This window comes from Monodelphis domestica, chromosome 3, assembly GCF_027887165.1.
Source record: "Monodelphis domestica isolate mMonDom1 chromosome 3, mMonDom1.pri, whole genome shotgun sequence".
In the NCBI taxonomy this organism is placed as follows: Eukaryota; Metazoa; Chordata; class Mammalia; order Didelphimorphia; family Didelphidae; genus Monodelphis; species Monodelphis domestica.
The window spans coordinates 486,188,268-486,207,958 of record NC_077229.1 but is presented as its reverse complement, the minus strand read 5'-3'; the positions used below and the strand labels follow the sequence as shown (position 1 = coordinate 486,207,958).

General features: G+C 35.7%; 1 protein-coding gene across 12 annotated transcripts in view; it reads right to left on the bottom strand.

Moving 5' to 3' along the window:
* The window catches only part of ARHGEF28 (Rho guanine nucleotide exchange factor 28), a 373,512-nt gene that overhangs the window by 96,492 nt on the left and 257,329 nt on the right, over positions 1-19,691 (bottom strand). For 9 of the 12 annotated variants that reach the window (XM_056824748.1, XM_056824754.1, XM_056824753.1 and 6 more), the window contains 8 exons: positions 19,060-19,140; positions 18,367-18,409; positions 8,524-8,647; positions 8,011-8,143; positions 3,915-3,970; positions 3,186-3,237; positions 1,589-1,736; positions 1,362-1,489 (listed from right to left, as the gene is read on the bottom strand). In XM_056824748.1, the coding sequence (XP_056680726.1) occupies positions 1,362-1,489; positions 1,589-1,736; positions 3,186-3,237; positions 3,915-3,970; positions 8,011-8,143; positions 8,524-8,647; positions 18,367-18,409; positions 19,060-19,140 (765 nt within the window). The remainder of the gene's footprint in view (positions 1-1,361; positions 1,490-1,588; positions 1,737-3,185; positions 3,238-3,914; positions 3,971-8,010; positions 8,144-8,523; positions 8,648-18,366; positions 18,410-19,059; positions 19,141-19,691) is intronic. The other 3 variants (XM_007486522.3, XM_016431346.2, XM_007486525.3) reach the window with 1 other exon arrangement.

The window sequence follows — 19,691 nt, the reverse complement described above, 5'->3', positions numbered from 1 at the left end:
GTCAGAACTACCCATAAACCCACCCAACCAGTCATTTATCCAGCATATACATAAAAGCTATTCCGTTGTACTTGTGGTTGGTAGCAATAATTATGAATGATCTATATTTATTAAGCCCTTAGACCATGGTGGGATTTTTAAAGGATTTCTTTCATTTCAACTACTTCTGCTTCTCCAGGTGCTGCCTAAATTTTGGAGGAATTAAGTGTCTACCCATTGTGTGGCATTCCTGGTCCCTTTAAAAGCAGAGAACATAAGAAATCTCTGGGAAAATGGCACCACTTGGGATCCACTTAATTTAGGTATAAAGTATTGAATGCTCTTCAGCTCCCAGAATTCCTCTGTTTCTGTAAATGGTAGCAGTTACCCAATGATATCTCTCTGGGATCTTCACAGAATTATTTCATTCTCCTTGTACTCATAAAGCAACTTTAATCCTAAAAAAAAACCTAGTGGCTATTGAAGCTTCAAGTAAGTTTCAGAAGGAAGGCTAAAAAGTTAATAACACTTAAGTTTGGAAATAATTTATTTTTATTTTTAGTTCTTTTGGAAGTGGGGGATGGAAATGGTCCAGATCTATGATTTCATGGATGAGAAGAATTCCTGACATAAAAATACTCTCCATCAGTGAAGATTTGCAATTCATTTGTTACCTATAGTCTTGAGGATGACCCAGGGCACAGAGTTTAAGTGATTTGCCCAGAATCACAGACCTAGTGTGTGTCAGAAACTAGATTTGAACATGTCATCCTCATGCCAAGAATAACCATTAAGAAACTATATCATCTGCCTCACTATTTTTAAATACACTTACAAATTGGAAAATGAAAAAAATTGAAAATAGGAACATACTGAAATATGAAAATCAGTGACAAGCTCAAGAACACTAATACAAATTAATTTTGAGTTGGATCCTAAACAAATAATTTTTTTATCTTAATAGCAATGAAACACACAAATTTGATGACCAATTCGCAATGAACTCCATAGTTTTTGCTAGTACATAACACTCTCAAGAAAAAAAATAATTTCTTAGAATATAAATCTTAAAACTTCAAATAAAGGAATATCCCACTCAATACAACATATTCGATGCTTCTAACTTGTGTCAAATTTCCATTCTTTTTAATGCGACACACCATACTTAGAATAGAAAATTTTTAAAATAGAATTTGAAATAAGAGATCTCAAATTTCTGTAGGAAGATAGACTACTAAATGTGAAGAACCAGAGAATATGTAATATAATCTCAATATCATTTGATTTCACAAGGCAAAGTAGGAAATCTTTTTTTTTTCTTTTTTCCAAATGCTAATAGAGATGTGAATGGCTCAGTGAATGCCAGAGAATATTCTTCTCACCTTCCATTATGAATGAATCCATGGAGGGAGAAGATCCCATGGACTGTAACAGCTCATCAGAATGTGATCTGGTCCTCCAATTGCTACTGTCAGCATCTGATTCCAAAGATGTGACTGACCTTCTGAAACTAAACCAGGTTAGGGGTGGAGTAGAAAAGGAGAGGAAGGAGAATTAACAATAGCATCAACTCAGAACTTTAAGGTTGCAAAAAATGACCCTATCTTACCTTTCTAGGCTGGTACCAGGCACACTTCTGGACAGTGAGTTCCCTGGACATGTAGTTTCTTTTCTTCCAGTAGGGAGACCAATAGGCATGGAAGAAGAAGGATGCAGAGACGAGGAATTGGGATGAGGAATATCTCTAAATGAGGAATCTGGAAAGCAAAGTACAAGCATCACAGGTTGGTTGGTTTGTTTTTTTAAATGGCAATAAATATAACAATAAAACCTAAGGTACAGAAAGTTAAGTCCTAAAGACAGTTCATTCATACTTTTGTAAAGTCAGACATTAGATCATTCTCTATAACCAGTCCATTCATTGCCAACATCCCTTTGATTTAGTACCCTACCCAAAGCCATGCAGACCCAGAGCCATATACTGGTGTGTCCATCTGGAAGCTGTAGTCCTGAGCACTACATAAATAATGAAGGCAATGGAATGGGGAAACCTGGAACACAACTTGCCTATAAACTGCTTGTGCTCCCTGGAGATGAGCTTTAAATAAATACAAGGTGTTATTAGCATTATTAACATAATTGATGTTGTGTGTGTGTGTGTACATATACACACAGTGGGTGCATAAATAGAATGGAATGTTGCTGGGGGGGATAGGGAAGGAGAAGGAGTGTCCCAAGTGGCTTAAGAAATTGAGGTAGGTGAAAAACTGCCACTCAAAGTTAAATTCCACTGCTCCATCCTGAAAATAGAACTGAGTTTCAATAGGCTATTATGTTAATATCCATATTTGTATGGTAGGAGGGGAAAAAGAAAAAACTACCTTAAATTCAGGAATACTTGTAACATACTATAAATATTTTAATGAATATATACCAGAATACGTTATCTGAAAGTAGAGGAAAATCATTAACCTATGGCATCTTCTCACATAAAGTTACTGAAAGAAATAGGCAGGGCAGCTAGATGGCACAGCAGAGAGAGCACCAGATTTAATGTCTGGAAGACTCATCTTCCTGAATTTAAATTTGGCCTCAGACACCCTTTTTGCCTTAGTTTCCTCATCTGTAAAATGAGAACAAGAAAGAAGAGATAAACCACTCAGTATCTTTGCCTGAACAACAACAGATGCAAGGCTTCAAGGAATCAAAAATGAAAAACAGTCTCTGCCTTTAAGCAGTTTACAATCTATCTGATTTGAGGAGAGGGGAAAATGAGATACAACTTGAATAGCAATAAGAACAATATAAGAAAAAAAGTTAATGGAGTGAAGGAGAGTGAGGCAAATTGGTGTAGGAAAATATGAGGGGGGAGAGAACCTTTTGAGCTGAAAAGATAAGAGAAATGGCCTCTGACCTGAACAGATAATTATGCATTTATTTCTCCTAAGGAGTTTTTGTTTGTCTTTAAGAAATTTTCACCAACTGAGTTTACAATAATAGTAAGAATTATATAATTAGACTTTAATATAATATTTATGAGTAGATTTGATGAATGTTTTCCATTTGTGATTTGTATGTTTCAAATGTAAAAATCACACTCAATCCACCAGATGTGATGATAAAAAAAAATTTTTAAGTGGGTTTTATTTTGAAAGATACTTGAAAAGAACTGGCCAGTCCATTTTATTATTATCTATAGAACTTACTTCCAAGGATGGCTTGTGGTCTGTTCTTATTATGATATTTCTCCTGGAGTTTCTGGCAAGGTAGAACATTAGAAATGAACAACATCAGATCAAAGTCTTACTATGAGAAGTCCCACAGAGTTAAACAGAAGAAGATTCTAATCTGTTACTCCCACCTTGGACATGTAAATTTTTTATTATGAACAGTGTTCAATAAGTATCCTCAGGGGAGCCAGGAAGAGCCTGTCCACCCTGTCAAGAATGAGATGGAAAAGTTCCCTTCCATTTGATCCCCCTACTACTATCTTTTTCTAATTCGTAGCTCCCTTGCCTGCTACTTTTATAATGGTAAATAAGAAACTTCTGGGATACTTCTGCCACAAATACCAAAGTTTCACATGCCAAAAGACAAAGAATAATCATAGCTCACATTTATAAAGTGCTTTAAGTAACCATCCCCATGTTACTTGTGGATATGGTCATTGATTCCTTCATTTTATCCTTGACCTTCTCAAACAAGCAGCAGAAATGAAAACAAATCTGTGCCCAACCCACATTCCTGTGTGGCTGCACACAGTCTTTACGAGTTTGTTAGAAGCATCTGCTAGAAGTACAGAACTCATGTCTACCTCCTGGACAATGGTCACCAATCAGTATAGCTGCTGCTTTGGGAAGATATTTAGAAAGCAGTAATTGAAGAATTTAGCCAAGAGAAGCTAACAACAGAATTCAGATGTGGTCTGAGATTACCTTGGTACATGGAAGGGCGCATTCTCTGCAGCTTTTGTGTACACTGGCATTACAGACTGAAAGAAAAAGTAAATCTTTCAATATTCATATCATAGCATTATTTACTTAAATGCACAAGATTAGAATATTTTCTCTTAATTAAGATTCTTCCCATTAAATTGCCTCTTTCACTAAAACCTGGAATTGTAGGCCACCACAAAGGTTCACAAAATGTGTGTTTCAAAATATTTATTCACCATTAAGCCCTAATTTCCTTGATTTTGTTAGCCAGCAAAGGTTGACCAGAAATATTAGCCTGCATGCCCAGTTTTATATGAGGGGCCTCATGGAACTTGAAAAGTTTTTTGTCCTTGTCTGACCTTTTTGTTCAGTACCTTCCTGAGCAGTACTTTTATGTTAACCAGGGATTGAGAGGCAACATATTGTCATATGCAGTTAGGGATTTTTCTAACAGATTTTGACAACTACTCCAAAAAAACTACAGGCTTTTGTCTAGAGGTTATACCACACTTGAGAAATTCGTATTCTTCTCTATGAAACCCAGAAGAACCATAATCCCTCACTTCAAAGTACTCAATTAAGTTGGGGAGTCAATTCAAATTAATTGGATTTAATAATAAATGTTTGTGGTAAAGTACCAGGGGAGCTCATAAGTGGAGATAAAACAAATACTTGCATAAGTAATTATGAAAGGGCCTATGGAAGAGGTGGATCATATAACAGAGTCCTTGAGGACAGGGAGATATTTCAATTTCAGGAGGGGAGTGGAATGATAAGTCCATTCCTGGAGAGAGGGAACAATGTGAGCAAAGTATCAGTGAGAGTAATCACCTTAGCATATTGGGGATAGTAAAAAGACAATACTGAGTACAGGAAGTTTATATGAGCAAATGGGGGTTCTCATGCAAACACAGGGATTCTTAATCTAGGGTTCACAAAGTTTTAAAAAATATTGTGATATCTATATTTCCACATAATTGGTGTCCTTCCTAATGCTTTTTTATTTTATGCATTTGTAAACAATAGTCTGAGAAAGGATCTACAGGCATCACCTGACTGCAAAAGATTTCCATACTATAAGGTACTTGATAGACCTTCTCAAATGTCAAACTGAAAAAAGGGTGAAGTCAACTTAAAAGCAATAGGAAATTACTAAAGTTTTCAAGCAAGGTATGAAAATGATATTTTAGAAATATTGACAAAACAGCACTAGGCAGGAAGAAATACCTGAAGATAGAGAGACCAAGGGTATAATTACAGCAGTCCAGGTGATGGATAAGGAGGACCTGCACATACCCAATAAGAAAGGCAAAGCAAGGCAAGGCAATGGGAATGGGATGGAATGGATGGTAGTTAAAAATCATAAAGAAAAAGACTGCTTCATTAGTTAGATATCAGGCCCAAAGAAAGATGAGGGTCAAAATCCCTAGATTCCGAAGAGAATATTGACCTAATTACTAGATAGATAGATAGATAGATAGATAGATAGATAGATAGATGGATGGATGGATGGATGGATGGATGGATGGATGGATGGATGGATGGATGGATGGATAGATAGATAGATAGATAGATAGATAGATAGATAGATAGATAGATAGATAGATAGATAGATGGATAGATGGATAGATGGATGGATGGATGGATGGATGGATGGATGGATGGATGGATGGATGGATAGATAGATAGATAGATAGATAGATAGATAGATAGATAGATAGATAGATAGATAGATAGACAGACAGACAGATAGATAAGACATATTCTGATCAATACAATAATCAATGACAATTTCAAAAATCTGAATGATTTTTTAAAAATGCTCTCACCTCCAGAGAGAGAACTGATGAACCCTTAATTTAAAGATTGAAGTATGCTTTTTCACATTATTTTTCTTGTTTGTTTTTTTTTTGGTGGGGGGTGGGGCAACATAGCCAATATAGAACTGTGTTTTGCATGTCTTCACATGTACAATGAATATCTTATTGCTTACCTTCTCAATGGATATGGGAAGGAAAGAATTTGGAACTCAAAAAATAATTATTAAAAAAATTTAAAATAAATTAAAAAGATTTTAAAAGTAAATAAATGAAAGTTTGGGAAGACTTGCTTTGCTACTTTGTTGGTAGTTATTTTTTGCTTTCAGCAGGGTGGGAGAGGACAGATGAGTTTCGTTTCAGCCATGCTCATTTTTCCAGTCAGGGTGGAAAGACCTTTATGTAAAGATGTCATGGAGGTAGTTGAAAAATCATGCCATGATAGATGAGAAGTCAACTCTGTATATGTGGATTTAGGAACCATCACTGTAGGTGCTACATTCAAAACTATAAGAATGACTTGTATGACAGGGCAGCAAGGTAGCTCTTGAATAGAGTTCTAGGCTATGGATGAGAGGTCTTGGGTTCAAGTTTGGCCTCAGACACTGTAAACCTGAACAAATCACTTAACTCCAAATGCCTAGCCCTTACTGCTCTTCTGCATTGGAGTCAATGCTTTGTATAAATTCTAAGACAGAAGGTAAAGGTTTAAAAACAATAATAAGCTATCTGAGTTAAGTTTAAAGGGAAAAGGTTAAACTGATAGGAATACAATTTACTAATTTTGGTAAAATGGTTTTAAAAAAAGTGGAACCAGAGAAAGGGACACAATTAAAAAGAGAAACAAAGTAGCGGGAGCCAGTATCATGACTACCCACCCATACTCAAAGGAAAGAGAACCATAAACAGTATCAAGTGCAAGGAGGGGGAAGTCTGAGAAAAAGGCATTTTGCCTTGACTAAGCCATGAAGGAGATCACTGATCACCCCACTTGGATTCTACAGCTCTGCCTGGTTTCAGTTCCACAGAAGAAGATAATCCTATTCTGTCTCTTCCATCCTGCACTACCTGATGTCCTCCTACCATCCAGCATTCCCGACTCCTTTTGCATGTTGTCATCCTCCATTAGACTTGAAAGCTCTTTGGAAGAGCTTTTTCCTTTTTGTATCCATAGCACTTAGCAAAGTGCCTGGCTTATATCTGTATTAAATTGAATTAAAATAATTAATGATTCATATATCTGTATTAGCAAAGTGCCTGGTTTATATCTGTATTCAATTGAATTTAAATGAATTAAAATGTGTTAAAATGAATCTAAAAAAATTTTAAAGTAAGATAAGAGGAAGGAAGAGAAGTCAGGAAATTGCTACTGAGATATGAACACAGGTACCATAACTTCAGAGAATTTGGCTTCCGCTGAAAGAGAAAAATATGATGGTAGTTTGAAAGAGGCATTGGGAGAGGGCAGGTATCAATGGAAGATGCAAAGTTACATTTAGTAAATCATCTGTGGGCTAGATTAAGAATAGTCACAGCTTTTTTTTTTTAAGAGTGAGATCTATCTCATCCCTATCCTTATTCAAGAAATCAACCTTAACACTAACAAATATATCCTTGCAAAGTTCTTATGCATCTTTGTGAATTTAATAATGGTGGCTGAAGAATGGCCAGTAAAACCCTGCTGGTGACATTTAAAAGAATATTTATTCAAGTTTGGGATAAGTACATTAAACAATTACCCAAGGAGTCCTTACTTACAAGATCAAGTGACAACTGAAATGGAAGAGAGGGTCAAGCATATCTGATGAGAGCTAAAGTCCATATTTATTATAAGGGAAAATAATCAGTTCATCTTTAGAAATAATCTTCTAATGACATTTATCATATTTCCAATCTCAGCTGTGAGTTCAAAATGTCAATATTTTTTTAAATGGAGCAAAGACATTGCATGCAGCACCAAAGACGTAGGTCATGGTTGCTGCTCCTGAGACAAGAGTCCACCTGGGTATTTGGGAATAAAAGCAATATCATACCTATGCATTGAATCTCATTTGAGTACTATTTTTCTTAATAAGTGAAAATTAACCAAAATATGAAGAAAAAAGAAAACCAACAATTTTTGAGTGCCCCACCTCCCAGACACACAGCACTGAAAAGAGTAGCTAAGCTTATATTGTTGAGATCTAGTCCCTTCTCATAGAGAGCTTACAAACTAGTGAAGAGAAAATGAACAAACAAAAGCAAAATAAGATTCGACAAAATCAGAAGAAGCTACTTACTAGCACACTGGAATGACTCTTTTCCCAGAATGAGTTTGTCACAAACAAAACATGGCAGAACCCCTGAGAACATCCCGGGGACAAATTGATGTCGATTCAATTTCTCTTTGTCTTTGGCATCCTTGTTCTTTGTCTTCAGACACAACAGTAGCAGGAGAGAAAAAAGACAGAAAGCAGCTGGAGTAGTAGGAGCCAATTTTTAAACAGCACAAAGTCTGTGTATTAATAATTATCTCTGAAAAGATTGTACCTGGTATTGAATGATACCCCTTTCCCCAATCTCTAGCCAAGGTAAGCTAGTAGTTCTAGAAGTTTGGACACTAGTCCACTCTAAGCACAAAAAACATTTTCAAATAGAAACATTGCAAAAAATGCAATTTGGAAAAATCTAAAAATTTTAAAGTATATAGAAGAACTTTAGCACCTGCTTGGAATCACAGACTTTAAAGACAGGATGAATGGAATGTCTATTACCTTTTTCTGCAAGATATAATATTGACTCCTGTAAATTACCTTGGATTTATTCCTAGGGCTGGTCATTCTGTTCATGAGGAAGCTGAATGTGCGGCTCACTTTGTACTTTTCTGATTCTGATTTGGCAGGTATGATGTATTTATCCCACTCCTCCTCTTGAATCCTAGAACACAGAATTACTTGCCATAAGCAGAGAAGAACAAAATTATAGATTTAGAGCCATCATCCACTGCCTTTAGTCTAACACTTTCAATGCAAGATGTGTTCAGATTTCAATAGTTTTTCTAAAGGCATGAACATCATTTCTACTTATTTAGACGTCATTTCAGACCTGCTATATTAACCAAGAAAATATGCAACTGCCCATTATTGGTGATAAAATGAGGTTTCTGGGGCCCAGATGAGCCAGCCTTGAAACAAGCAATAATATGGACAGCATTTATGTGGTGGAGAATTAGTCAGAGGCAATGTTTTTGCAGACACACTGAGGACAAAATGTAAGCCTCAGAAATACACAAAAGTCATCACCTCTGTGCCCAGATTCAATGTCTTCCTGCTCATGTCTTGCTCCCAAAATCTGACAATCAGTAAAATGATAGATGGGAGAAAACTGCAGATTAGTATATGAAGTTACTAATAATCAAAAATAAACTACATACAATTTAGAAATCTCCTAAACCTAGATGCTAAATCATAGGAGCAAAGAGGCTAAAGCCCATCAATATCAATATTGTAAGCCTCAAAGCCAAACAAGACAACAGTAATACTTGGGAAAAAACTGCTCTACAAAAACTCATTCCATAAAATGAGAGAAAGCAACATATTAAAGATCAAAATAATATTTATGTCAAATTAAATAATGTTTGAGAAAGCAACACTTTCCCAATATGGGTTTAAAAACTGAAGTTTCTTCTACTCTAGGACACTATTGGTCACCACTGTAAGACTAGCATGTTCAGCCCTTAAAGAATGCTTCAAAACATACTGAGAAATATCAAAATACATTATATATTAGTACATATATATGTCATATGTTATAAAGAGAATATATTAATACTGCATCAAAGACTGGAAAATTGTTAAGACAATACTATATCACTTTACTGGAATATTATTGAACTATGAGAAATGATGAGAAGTATGATTTCAGAAAATCCTGGAAACTTCTACATGAACTGATGCAGAATGAAGTCAACAGAACTAGAAGAACATTAAACACAGTAACAGAAATATTACATGGTGAACAATTATGAGTGACTTAGTAATTCTTCACAATACAGTGATCCAAGACAATCTCCAAACTTTAAAATGAAAAATGTCATCCAAATCTAGAGAAAGAACGGATGGAGTCTGAATGCAGGCTGAAACATACTATAATTTGCTTTATTTCATTTGAGTTCTTTTCCACGAAGTAACTAATTTGGAAAAAATGTTTTATATTATTACACATGTAAAGTCTATATCATACTGACTGCTATATTAGGGAGGAGGATGGGGAGAGAAGAAAGGAAGAAGGGGGAGAATTTGGCTCAAAATTTAAAAAATTAAAATTGTTGTTTCATTTAATTGAGGAAAAATAATTAGTAAAAAGAATTCCTATCTTATGTACCAAAATTAAATCAAACATAAGTGGTTATCAGGAAAGTGATTTGGCTATATTACTAGTTCATAATCCATTTTTACTAAAATATTGTTTTTTAGTTTTGTTCAGTGACTTCACTTATTGAATCTGTTAACTTATCTATAAAATCAGGAGCTGGACTAAAGAATAATAAAAAATTGCTAAGATCCATTCTAGGCTACAAATTCAAATAGTTCCATAAGGTTTCTCTATAAATCTCAAAATGCTCTCAAAAAAATCTAAAGATTTCTTTCCTATCTCTGGTAGCTATTTTAGAATCAATATCTAGAGGGCAGCTGGGTTACTCAGTGGATTGAGAGCAAGGTGTAGAGGTGGGAGATCCTAGGTTCAAATCTGGCCTCAGACACTTCCCAGCTGTGTGACCCTGGGCAAGTCACTTAACCCCCATTGCCTAGCCCTTACCACTCTTCTCTGCCTTGGAACCAATACACAGTATTGATTCCAAGATGGAAGCTAAAGTTTAAAAAAAAAAAGAATCAATATCTAGATTTTCATTTTGGCTATTATATATTTTTCAAGGGAAAAGACTACTTATGTGCCTCAAATTCAGTTGACCTTAAAAAATCTAAAGATAATAAAATGGTTGAGCTTGATTAAGTAGAGCAGGGAAAGCAGTCATGATCCAGCTTGTCCCTTCTACAGTGGGTGAGTTGGTTGCCTCATAAACCACGTTGTATAAATCTCTAATCATTATGGATGTTTGAGAGAGTGGAAGGATTGCCATGTGATAGCTCTTCCTAATGGACTGAATTCTTAAAACAGACCCTTGAAAGAGTTACTGAGGAGGGGAAGCATAACTAAAATGAGTATTTCAGTTGTAGGAATGTAGACGTGGTATATATGGGCTTCCTTCTCTTACCCTTTCTACTTCCCTAGCAACTGCAAAGCACATTTACAAAACAGAACAGATTAGCCAACTCTGGCTGCCTCAAATGTTTCCCTTTTGCAATAATCTGAAGAAGAAAAAAGAATTAAGTACCCTAAATTGTTTCAAGAGTTGGAAAGAAAAGGGACCCTTTCTACCCAGTGGAATCACGCGTTGGCTATGGGGGGTGGGGGGAGGAAAAGAAAAGGATCTTTGTCTTTAATGAATAATGCATGGAAATTATCAAATAAAATATTATAAAATTAAAAAAAAAAGAAAAGGGACCCTTTAATGAATGAAGCATTTAGACTTCATCCAGTTGACTTTTTTTTTTAATCCTTATCTTACATTTTAGAATCAATAATGTACATTGGCTCCAAAGCAGAAAAGCAGTAAGGGCTAAACCATGGGGGTGAAGTGACTTGCCCAGAGTCACACAACTAGGAAGTGTCTATGGCCACATTGATCCCAGGACCTCCCATTCTCTAGGCCTGGCTCTCAATCCATTAGCTCCCCTAGTTTCAATCATCAGGATTCTCAGATCATATTGCCTGTCCATTACTGTGACTTCCTTTTATTATCAACAGGTTCAGGATCAGAAAGATTAAATAATGATATGTATTTAATATATACTAAGAAACTACTTTTAATCAGATAATCTTATATATAAAAAGAAAAAAATCTTACTCTTGAGTGCTCTCATGCCAAAGGCACTAAAAATCCAAGAGGCAGGGGTTGGGAAAAACTTGATCCACCCTCCCAATTCCTACACCTCTATACTGTCCCAGCAAAGGAAAAAGGTTTCTGTTTTCTCATCAAAGTCATCTTGACTCTTCCTCCAACATTGTTGTAGACACTATTTAAAGAATCTACAAGACTGTAGCTAAATAAGTTTGCAAACTTTAGATTTTAATAAGGCAACATATAAACTGACCATAGTTCCCAGTTTAACCTTGATATTATGACAAAATGCACCATCTAAGAACATAAAGAAACTCAAAGACAGAACTCTCTGTTCTACCTAAGAACATAAAAAACAAAAACAAAAATAAAACAAAACAACAAAAAAAAACAGGGCAATGCTGAAGTTGAAGAGAGACTGAGAACAAATCTGAGAAAGGCCAGGCTGATAAATTCTCAGAATATACACCTTGGAAGAAAATACAAAGTTCAAAGACCTCCTCCAGATTGTTAGAGGTAGTTACCTCATAAACCACTTTTCTAGCAATGAGACTTGTCAGAGCAGCTGATGCCTTGTTATGAATCTGCCAGTCCCTATGGTGCTTATTACCATGACACAAGAGAGAGATGGGGTAAAGATAAGAGAAATGAAGAAAAAGAGAGCAAAGGAAAGAAAGAAGAGAAAAGGAATAAAGTAACTGAAAAAGAGAAGAGAAAGGAGAGGCAGAATGTAAGAAAATGAAAGGAATGGAAGGAATGGAAGGAAGGAAGGAAGGAAGGAAGGAAGGAAGGAAGGAAGGAAGGAAGGAAGGAAGGAAGGAAGGAAGGAAGGAAGGAAGGAAGGAAGGGGAGAGGACAAGAGAGGACAGGAGAGGAGAGAGAATAGGAAGAGAGCAAAATAAAAGAGGAATGAAAGAAGAGACAGAAAAAGAGGGGAAAAGAAAGGAAGAGAGAAAAAAAAGGAAAATGATTCCATTGATGGAATGTGAGCTTTTACAATTGATCTGTAATAATTCTGAATCTTAAATTTTAAAAACATCACATTTTTGTCCCTGAAATCTTAATTGGAAAAAACTAGCCTTACTTGCTTACTAACTACACTAATGGGATCTTTAATATTTTTTTCTTATAATAAATTCTATAGTTACTACCTCTCCAGAATGAAGGTTTAAAAAGATTGGAGAACATGCACCTTTTCTGAATCTGACATTTATTTATCCTACATGCATGAGGTTTAGATAACACATCTCATAAGTATATAAGGTGCTGTGGGGAAGACAATACTTTTAATAGTGTTAATGTAGATACACATAACAGGAACAGTTATGATAGCATAATAGTTACAGCAGTTTATACATTAATGGGGTTAAGGGAGGTAGCAACAATGGCATTCAAGAGTCAGACATATTCTTTGGGAAACTGCCACCCTGTCACAGACTGAAGTGAGACTGCAAAGTTAAGAGTATATTCTTCTTCAACTGACTGTGCCCTTTTACAAAAAAAAAAAAGTTTCCTATGTAAAATAATAGAGGGGTAGCTAGGTGGCTCAGTGCATAGAGAGCCAGGTCTAGAGATGGGAGTTTCTGGGTTCAAAACCAGCCTCAGCTACTGCCTACCTTTGTGACCCTGGGCAAGTCACTTAACCTCCATTGCCCAGTCCCTACTACTCTTCTGCCTTGGAACCAATTCTAGGTGTTGATTCTAAGATGGAAGATAAGGGTTTTTAAAAATAAATTAAAATAAAATAAAATCATAGAATCTCAAAGAATTTCTTAAGTAGTACAACCTAGATCAAATATTTTTTTGTGATTTGGGAAGTCATTGGTTTATTTGGTAAGATATTAAACAATCCTACACATAATGCTATTCATTGATTATACAATATTCTATACTATGAATGCAACCATATATTCCTGCCACTAAGGTAACTGCTATCAAGATTCAAAATATAAACAGTGAGAAGAGGAGGCTGAAAGAGCATGGGAGCTGAAAAGTGGAAGAAAAAGGATTGTTATGCCAGGCACTTAATACATCTTTATTCCTTCATCTAATACACAAATGTCTACAGAACCACTTCCATGTTTCAGATGCTAAGATGTAGCTGACTAAGAGCTAAATCTGGCTTTGTTCCTCTAATCAAGTTCCTAATGTAAAATCAGTGTTTATATAATACTTAAGGAAAAAAAAGATAACAGAGGGGAATCGTGCTACTCAAAATGATAGCGAGATGACCAAGAAGCTTGACCCTGGAAAAGTCAAGAGGAAATATGCTTCTTCCCTTCTTTCTTTGCATGGGACAAAAGTTATAGAATAGCACATACAATGTCAGATTTGGTCAATGTGTTGGTTGGTTTTGCTGAACTTCTCTTTTTTCCCATCTTAAAAAATATTATAAGGGATGGCCTACTGAGTGGAGAGGGGGGAAAAGTCTCAACCAACCAAAGGATAGAAAAGAAGTGATTTTTAAAAAAATTAGACAGATAGACATATAAAAGTTCTCGAGGCAATCTGATTTTTTTACTAATTAGGGTAATTGAATATAGTTCTGATATATTTATTTAGCTTAAAACTAATTATAAGCATTTTGTTAGTTGTTAAAACTTGGAGGAACATTTATTTAAAAATAACTTCACAAACAAAGAAAAAAGGAATGAAGGTGATGTGAAAATAAAAACTATCAATTAAAATATTTTAAATATATCTAGAAAGATTACCAAGCTTTGTGAAATATTTTAAAGGGATATTTAATGGTGTGAGTCTGTTTTAATAACATTTATTAGTCATTTGTTACAGATATTCTTAGTAGCAACAAATCCAATTTGTTTTATGATTATTTATGTATATTTTACCTCCCTACTAGATTAAATTCAATTCAACATTTATTAAACACATACTACAAGATGGCAGTGGCACATGATAAAATCTGACAGTTCTTGAGAGAAAGGCAGACACTTTCGTTTTTATATCCTGAGCCCCTAGCCCAGTGATAGAAAACCTTTTAGAGATCATGTGCCATTCCCCTCTCCCCCACCAAGTGCTGGGCATGTCCTGCTCTCCCCTCTTACCCCACACAGAGGAGGGAAACATGCACTGGACTCCCATTGGACTGCTGAGCAGAGGGGTAAGTGATGTGAAAAAATGTCATCAGGCATGGTGGAGAGAGGGAGGGGAGTAGCTCCACCTGAGTCCCTCTGCCTTTCTAGTAACAGACTCAGGGGTGCCCTCCTGTCCCCCTGCCCCTGGCCATCCCTCAGAGTTCTCTGTGTTCATCTTTGACCCATGTGCCATAGGTTCTCCATCACTGCCCTAGCCCCATACTTTATATATATATATAGTGTTGTTGTTCAATCATTTCAGTCATGTCTGACTCTTCTGGGGTTTTCTTGGCAAAGATACTGGTATGGTTTGCCATTTCCTTCTCCAGTTCATTTGACAGATGAGAAAACTGAGGCCAACAAGGTTAAGTGATTTGCCCAATGTCACACACCTTGGATGACATTTCAGAGGCCAATTTGAACTCCAGAAGATGAGTCTTTCTGATTCCAGGTCCAGCACTCTATCCACTTTGCCAACTGGCTGCCACTTATACATAATAGCCATTGTATAATAAAAGTGCTGAATTGAATCAAAATGGGGAAGTAGCATGAGATATCAGAAAGAGCTCTGTCTCTGGAATCGAAGGATCTGGCTTCAAATTCCCACTTCTGAAGTTTACCAGCTATGACCTTTGGTAAGTCACAAGCTCAGTTTCTTCATCTACAAAATAAGAGGATTGGATTCAAGGGCTTCTGAGGTCTCTTCAGACATTAAACCTATTGATTAGGAGCTTAGAAGCTTAATTCCCCAAACATTTATTAAGCATTTACTATGTTCATGGGATAAAGGCAAATATAAGATGGTGGGTAGAGAGTTGGACTCAGAAAGATCTAGATTCAAGTCTTGCATCTTGTATACTGTGTGACCGTGGACAAAACATTTAATCTCTCAATGCTCTGAGCAACAATCTAAGATTAAATTTTCAGAAGAGTTACTGATCTGCAGGGTCTTCTAACACCAATGAAACCAAAAACTCCATTAAATGTTTGTTGTTGTTTTGTTGTTTTTCCAATGGGATACAAAGGCAAAGATGAAACAGGTCCTCCTCAGGGAGCCTCCATTGACTTTAGGGACACAATACACAAATTGGTAAATTCAAGGAAAATCAGAGGAAAGAGGACAGGAACCAATTTCATATTGCTTTGTAGCCCTAGTTCTTAGCACAGTGCCTGATACATAAGGAGCACTTAATTAATGTTTGTTGACTCACTGAGATAACATCAACAAGAGTGAGAATTAGGGAAAACCACAGGAAGGAAAGAAAAGGCAACTGAATGGAGCCTTTATAGGAATTTAGAGTATGGAATCTAGGAGGAAGTACATTCTACTGGAGGCTAGAGCAAACTGTGGAGGCACAAGATGGCATGTCAGCTATGGAAAATAAGTGGTATTCATTCCAACTTGGCTATAACATAAAATATATAGGGAAGATTAATAGGAAATAAAGCTGAGAGCTAGATTATGCTAAGGCTTATATGGGCTAAAGATATTGTATTTACCCAAAGGACATAAGGACACTTTTTTAAAATCAGCATTCTGCAAAGGTTAAGGATTTTCAAAGGATGATCACCTCTGAAAGTTTTTTTGGCATCTAGAATAGTAAATATATCTACACACGTACATATACTCATATATGTTTATATGTTTGTATATATGTATATAACTACCAATGGATATTTATGTGGCAGATATATATATATATATATTTATATATATATGTATATATATATATAAATATAAATGTGTGTGTACACACATACATACACACAAACACCTAAATGGATATTGATATGGCAGATGCAACTTGGAGGGAGAAAATAAAATGCCCATTTTGGGGCTCCTTGTTTCTTTTATTCTAAAGAAGGATCCAAACCAAAACATTCATTTTCCAAGGATACTTCAATCAGAGATTGGATCTCTAAGGTTTATCTAAACTCCAAGATTCTATCATCCTCCTATAGCAGCCAAAACAGCGATAAGAACAGATTTAACTGTGCAAAACTTATATTAGAAAACTACCAAATTTTTAAAAGCTAATGTCAAATTCATGATTTGATTTCCACAGCCATTAACTTTTGAGTGCATGAATAGGAAGTAATAGCTGTGGTTTTGTACCCGCAAGTTGGTAATTGCTACTCTGATTATTCCACCCAGTAAAAAGTGAAGATTAGAGGAAAACCATATTTTCATATGAAATGCTCATCTTCAGTGATCTTTAGTCAACACCAAGCTTCATCTACATAATAAGTCAACTAAGATTTTGAATACTTAACCCTGACCTTCCCATCCAAATCTAAATCACTTAATGATTACAAAGAAAGAAACAATCACAATCAAATCTCATATTCAAATGGATTGAACATTGGAGATATAGCCAAGAGAGAATTAAAGCATTATTCTCATGTGGTCTTAAAAAGACAAAAATATGTGGAGCATTACTGACACTTCTTGGCATGGCTACAGGTCTTTGAAGCTCCAAATATCCTAACGTTGTCACACACTATACATTTTCATGATGGGATTTGAATGTTGACAGCCTACTTTTGTTGTTTGTTCACATCAAAAATAACAGTCAATAACTATGCTTTCTAGTAAGTCTGTGGGCATCTCAACTTTTCTCAATTAACAGTTGGAGCTGCTAGAAAGTTGATAGAATAAGACTATATCTTCTTCCAATATCCCTTATTTGTATATCAGTTTGGAAAACAACAGTGCATGAGAGATTTTCTTTGCTCTTTAATAAATGCCAAATTTGATTACAAATTTGAGGGCAGGGATCATGTCTTATTCAAACTTTTTATTTCACTCAGCACTGAGCATTGTAACTTGTTCTCAGCAAGCACATAAAAATGATAGATTCTTGCTGACAATACCAGCTCATTAAAATGTTCAATCTTACTTTCTTTGAAAGCTTTATGCTGATGTGTCATAGGCAGAAATCAAACTCTTTCTAGAGAAGTAGTTCCTAACCTAGGGTACACAGAAAGATTTTAGAGAGTCCATGAACATGGATGGGAAAAAATACATATTTGTTTCAAAATAATTGGTTTTTGAAAATCATCCTTATTTTATTTTATGCAGTTAGAAACATTATTCTGAGAAAGGGCCTGTAGATTTCAATCAGACTACCAAATGGTTTCAAGACACCAAAAAAGGGCTAAGAAGTTCTGCTCTGGAGCATAATCACCCAAAACCTTACTATACTTCCCAATTCTAATAATCATGTGCCTGCTGCCCTTTAAATAACCACCAGTTCTTTTTTTTCCATTTCCCCTTCACCCTTCAAAGCTTGGTTGGTTGACTAGGAAAGGAGCCCTTCAGCAGGAAAAGGCAAAACTCCTGCCCCAAGATATAGAGACCTAGGAACTGAAGGATTCCACTGTGATGGGGCTAAGGAAAGGAACCCAGTCACTATTAACATCCAAAGTGATGGCAGAGGTACTTCACAGTACAGAATTCTACCTTCTCCTACTGAGCTCCTTGACATCTGCCATGCTTGGCCATGGCAGTTGCATATACCAAGATGGTAAGTCAGAATTTGTTTGTTTTTAAAATGAATACAACAAGCATTTTCTTAGGAAATGTGTAATGGTTATACCTTTTCTCTCTTGATGGTTCCGATAAGCTGTAAGCTCTTTGCTCTACAAAACACAGAACAGAAAATTAAAACTAAGGCAACGAGTCACCCAGTCATTAGTTTTAATAAACTTTTTCATAAGAAATGCACAACCTCTCCCATTTTTGCCAGGCCAGGTAGAAAATTAGAAAACAAATTTTTACAAGTGAGCATCACCTGGAAAGGATCATCATGGTCCATGAAATATAGATACCACTACTTTATAGTTGGAATTGTGTTTTCCTGAATCTAGGTTAGCTTCAGCAAGTGCCAGCAAATGTGTTCAGAAGTGCAGAAAATCAGCAAACATCATGTGCTTGATCCCAACAAAACTCATTTTTCCCTTTATATGGTCCACCTTTCATCTTCATCCCTAATTTAAAATAGTCACCAACACACAAAAGTGTTTAAAGAAGAAAAGGAAAAAAAAGACCTTAGCACCTTCCAGCAAAGCTCAAGAAAAATATCCTGCAGTCTAGCAGAGGGAATTATAAATATTATTATGGCTGCAGTACCCAAAACAAGTTGCAGGAACAACAGCCAGCTCAAAGAGAGGCAATAAGATTTGCCTTACAGTTCATAAAAAAAGAAAGGGAAAGCTAGTTTCCCAAGAGCCACTGCAGAGAGCTTCATGCAAGCAGCTTAGCACCATCTTGTTTCCAGGAGAGTACTTACTACAAGGATGGAGCAGAGACACTGATTTAGACAGGGAAAGAGACGGAAGGAGGGAACGACCACTGTGGAGGAACACACCATCTACAGAGTGAGGATAAGTCCTTTAAAGTTATAAATCAAAATATAAAAATGACACCAAAAAAAGGAAATTGGAAATTCTTCATATGATTAAGAAAAAAATACATTACCAAAAAATAAGTATAGGCTCTGCAGATATTAGGCCATATCCATGATTTCATTAGTGGAAAAAATTCCTTAACCAATGATGGTCATCATCAACTTATACACTTAAAAATTAATATAAATATGGGCATGAATTAAGGACAAATAGTTTTTTTTTTATTTAATAGCAAACTGGGCTCACCAAAGTTCATGGATTTACTTTACATTTAGATATTTAGGTATTATCTAAATTATCCTCACAACAACTCTATAAAGTAAGACACACAGGTATTATCCTTAACTTCTATAAGTTAAGGAACCAAGAAGATAAATGAGATAACCAAGGTTATCAGAATAGTGATGTACCTAAATCCTAGGCAGGCTTCAGTTCACTTTGCATGAATTTCTATTCATATAATGGCATTCCCTGCCTCAACTATATATTGATATCATATATAATTTTTTAAAAT